This window comes from Astatotilapia calliptera, unplaced genomic scaffold, assembly GCF_900246225.1.
Source record: "Astatotilapia calliptera unplaced genomic scaffold, fAstCal1.2 U_scaffold_25, whole genome shotgun sequence".
Classification (NCBI taxonomy): Eukaryota; Metazoa; Chordata; class Actinopteri; order Cichliformes; family Cichlidae; genus Astatotilapia; species Astatotilapia calliptera.
This window is the reverse complement of record NW_020535762.1, coordinates 45,836-48,677: the sequence shown is the minus strand read 5'-3', so window position 1 is coordinate 48,677 and position 2,842 is coordinate 45,836. Positions and strand designations below refer to the sequence as shown.

The following is a 2,842-nucleotide window of genomic DNA, read 5'->3' as shown; positions in this document are numbered from 1 at the left end:
CACAGTGAAAAGAAAGAAGACCTTCTACAAAAGGTCTGGTACAAACTCTTAAATTATCTTATCTCCTTTATTTAAAGAATTGACAGTATTATTGTCTTCTGTTTTTTCACAGAGACACCATGAAGCTCCTGGTTCTGGCTGCACTTCTTTGTGGATTGATGGTTCTGACCACTGCTAGTGAGTATTGCAGTATAATGTAAAGTATGTAAATATATGTCAGTATGTACATGTTTAAATAATTCGTCACCATCTAATGTTTTAATTTGTTCATTTCTGCCACATGAAGATGTCGGCAGTGGTGCAGGAGGTTTAATTCCAACAGGTCAGTGGACATTTCCAGATTTTCACCAAAGTTAATCACGTTTATAAAAAAAAAGGAAAGCAATTGTGTTATGCATGATGAGTTTATAATAAGGAGGATATCTTTTAAGGAAACGCAGGTCAACAAATTTTTTTTTAAAATATATAATTATATATAATACAGCAAGAGAGAGGAAGAGATATTATGAAATTTAAATTGCACATAGAAATAGAGTCCCAAAAAAAAGAAAATAAAAACAGTCACAAGCCAGTTCAAAGACCTTTTAGATACATTAAAGTTGTTCATTTAGTATACGTTGTATAACTATAAATACCATATTGGTTTGTCATTTTTCGGTTTAACAATTGCCTAAGTTTGAGCACAAGTCACATACTGAAGGAAATTGCCTTCCCGGGTTTCCTCCGTGGCGTGAGCGATAAGCAGAGTTCTGTCCTTTCCTTCTAAGATTCCTAATTATTTAAAGTAACACTCAGGTATGCCATTCAGCGTGTTAGTACGAGCTCGGGAGCAGCTTGGGAGAACAAGAAAACAGAGACTGCTTTAGGTTGCCTTCCCAATCGACTCAAAGGTTTATTTGATACACAGCAGTTTATATAGATGAAAAAAGGTTCGTGTGTCAGCTTTCCCAGTTCAAACCGGTACAGACCAAATAAGGAAACGTCTTCCTGCCTTGTGAGCCAAGAAGTATCCTGTGTGTAGTTTATCAGTTCAGCTACAATTTATGATCATCCCAGCAAAATACACTCCTAGACATAGGATACAGAGTTCTTTCATCAGTGAATTCTGAAACAAACCACCTAGCCTTTAACGAGCCTTTTCCAGGAGATAAAGAAAAGGGAGGATGGGAGTAAAGAAGTGGTCTCATCTCTGTGGTGTTTTCGACCTTGAGGTACCAGCTTGTGAGTCTCACATTAATTCTTGGGTCACAGAGAAAGAGAAAAACAACTAGTATATGGGCCTTATTGAGTAACAGTTTTCCTGTATGAAACAATATCCTGTAAATGCTTACCGTGGTATCAAAATATCATAACACATACCAGAAATGCCAGCCTAATATCAGCCTCATATCAGCCCTTCTGGCTATCAAAAAGTCGAAAGTTTAAATCCAAAGGTGACCATACTTTGCCACCATGCCCCCTCAGCTTTACCAGGACCAGAGATACTTGCAGATTCAGTTGCTAAAACACATTTCCATTGACTTTTTTTAAGTGATCATGTTTTGTTCTGTTCAGTTCTCTTTGTTATTGATTTTATGATTATTCCTATATTTATAATTTTTGATGAAACTTTGTGTTTGGAAATTTTACTGCCTATTACTAGAGTGAAAAGATTAATAACTACTAAAAGGAGATTGCAGCTGCATACATTGCATAATTACAATTTATAACTGTAAGGGAATCAAAATGCCCTGCACATTTTCAGTCACTTAAACTACATAATATTTAATTGTCGAGATGGTATTTGTTTGTTTGTTTTTTTCAATATTGCATATGTCATGATTGAAAATAAAACAAAATATAATATCAGCTGGAGACACATGTACATACACCTATTTATTTGTCACTAGCAAGGAGTTACCGGTTCAACATGTCCTCTGGTTGTCCTCATCGTTGGTCTCATTTCAATCATCGCTGTTTTGTCTACGTTCCAAGATCCATGAGTTGGGGTCAAGCTGAGGTAAGTTTCTCTGATTTGTATTGTCTTCAAAACTTGATTAAAACACATCTAGCCTAGTTGTGACTTTGAAAACCTCTCTGTGTAACTCTTTACTGAAGAGAAACTGCAAGTCAATGGGTGGACACCTTGCATCTGTGCACAGCAGCAACGAGTACCGTTACATTCAGAAGCTCACTAGTGATCATGACTACATGCAAACTTGGATTGGAGGAACTTATGAATTCGAGGTACCTTTTTTTTATCAATACCTTTCTGTTTCTCTTAATGACAGATATGTCATTAATGAAAATACAGAAGCCACTGACAGATAAAAGCAGCTTAAATAATATTATGAATAATATGGGAGATTTGCCAGCTGGTTACATTCGTTATGTCAATTAAATAAAGCTGATTTGACAAGACTTTGGCTAGGCATGATCTTTAGGCCCGCCTGAACTGATGCTACCAATCTCTGTCTTCTAGGAAAAAGTTTGGCTGTGGAGTGATGGGAGCTCTTTTCACTATACACACTGGTGCCCAGGACAGCCTAGTGGTGGCAACCAGAATTGTCTCCAGATAAATTATACCCGTAATTCAGAGCTTAATATTTAACATGAATACTTAATATGTGAATGATTTTAAATGAATTTACTAATTTCTGTTTTTGAACTTTGCAGCTTCCAAGTGTTGGGATGATCTGGAGTGTGGCTTACATCGGCCATCTGTCTGTGCCAAGAAAAAATCAACACTCCTCGGCTGACACTGAAGCATGAAACTCCCATAAAAACACAAACTGATGTATAATAGTGTTTGTGTTATGCTTGCTCCTTCTTCTTTCATTTTCTAGTTACATTTTTTTCCCTT

General features: G+C 36.5%; 1 protein-coding gene across 1 annotated transcript; it reads left to right on the top strand.

Annotated features, from left to right (window-relative positions):
• The first annotated feature begins 294 nt into the window (after positions 1–294).
• LOC113017877 (ladderlectin-like) lies at positions 295–2,803 on the top strand. The gene is made up of 5 exons (XM_026160986.1): positions 295–322; positions 1,890–1,999; positions 2,098–2,226; positions 2,462–2,567; positions 2,656–2,803. The coding sequence occupies exons 2-5, from the start codon at positions 1,910–1,912 to the stop codon at positions 2,736–2,738; spliced, it is 408 nt and encodes a 135-aa protein (XP_026016771.1). The 5' UTR covers positions 295–322; positions 1,890–1,909; the 3' UTR covers positions 2,739–2,803.
• The last annotated feature ends 39 nt before the right edge of the window (positions 2,804–2,842 follow it).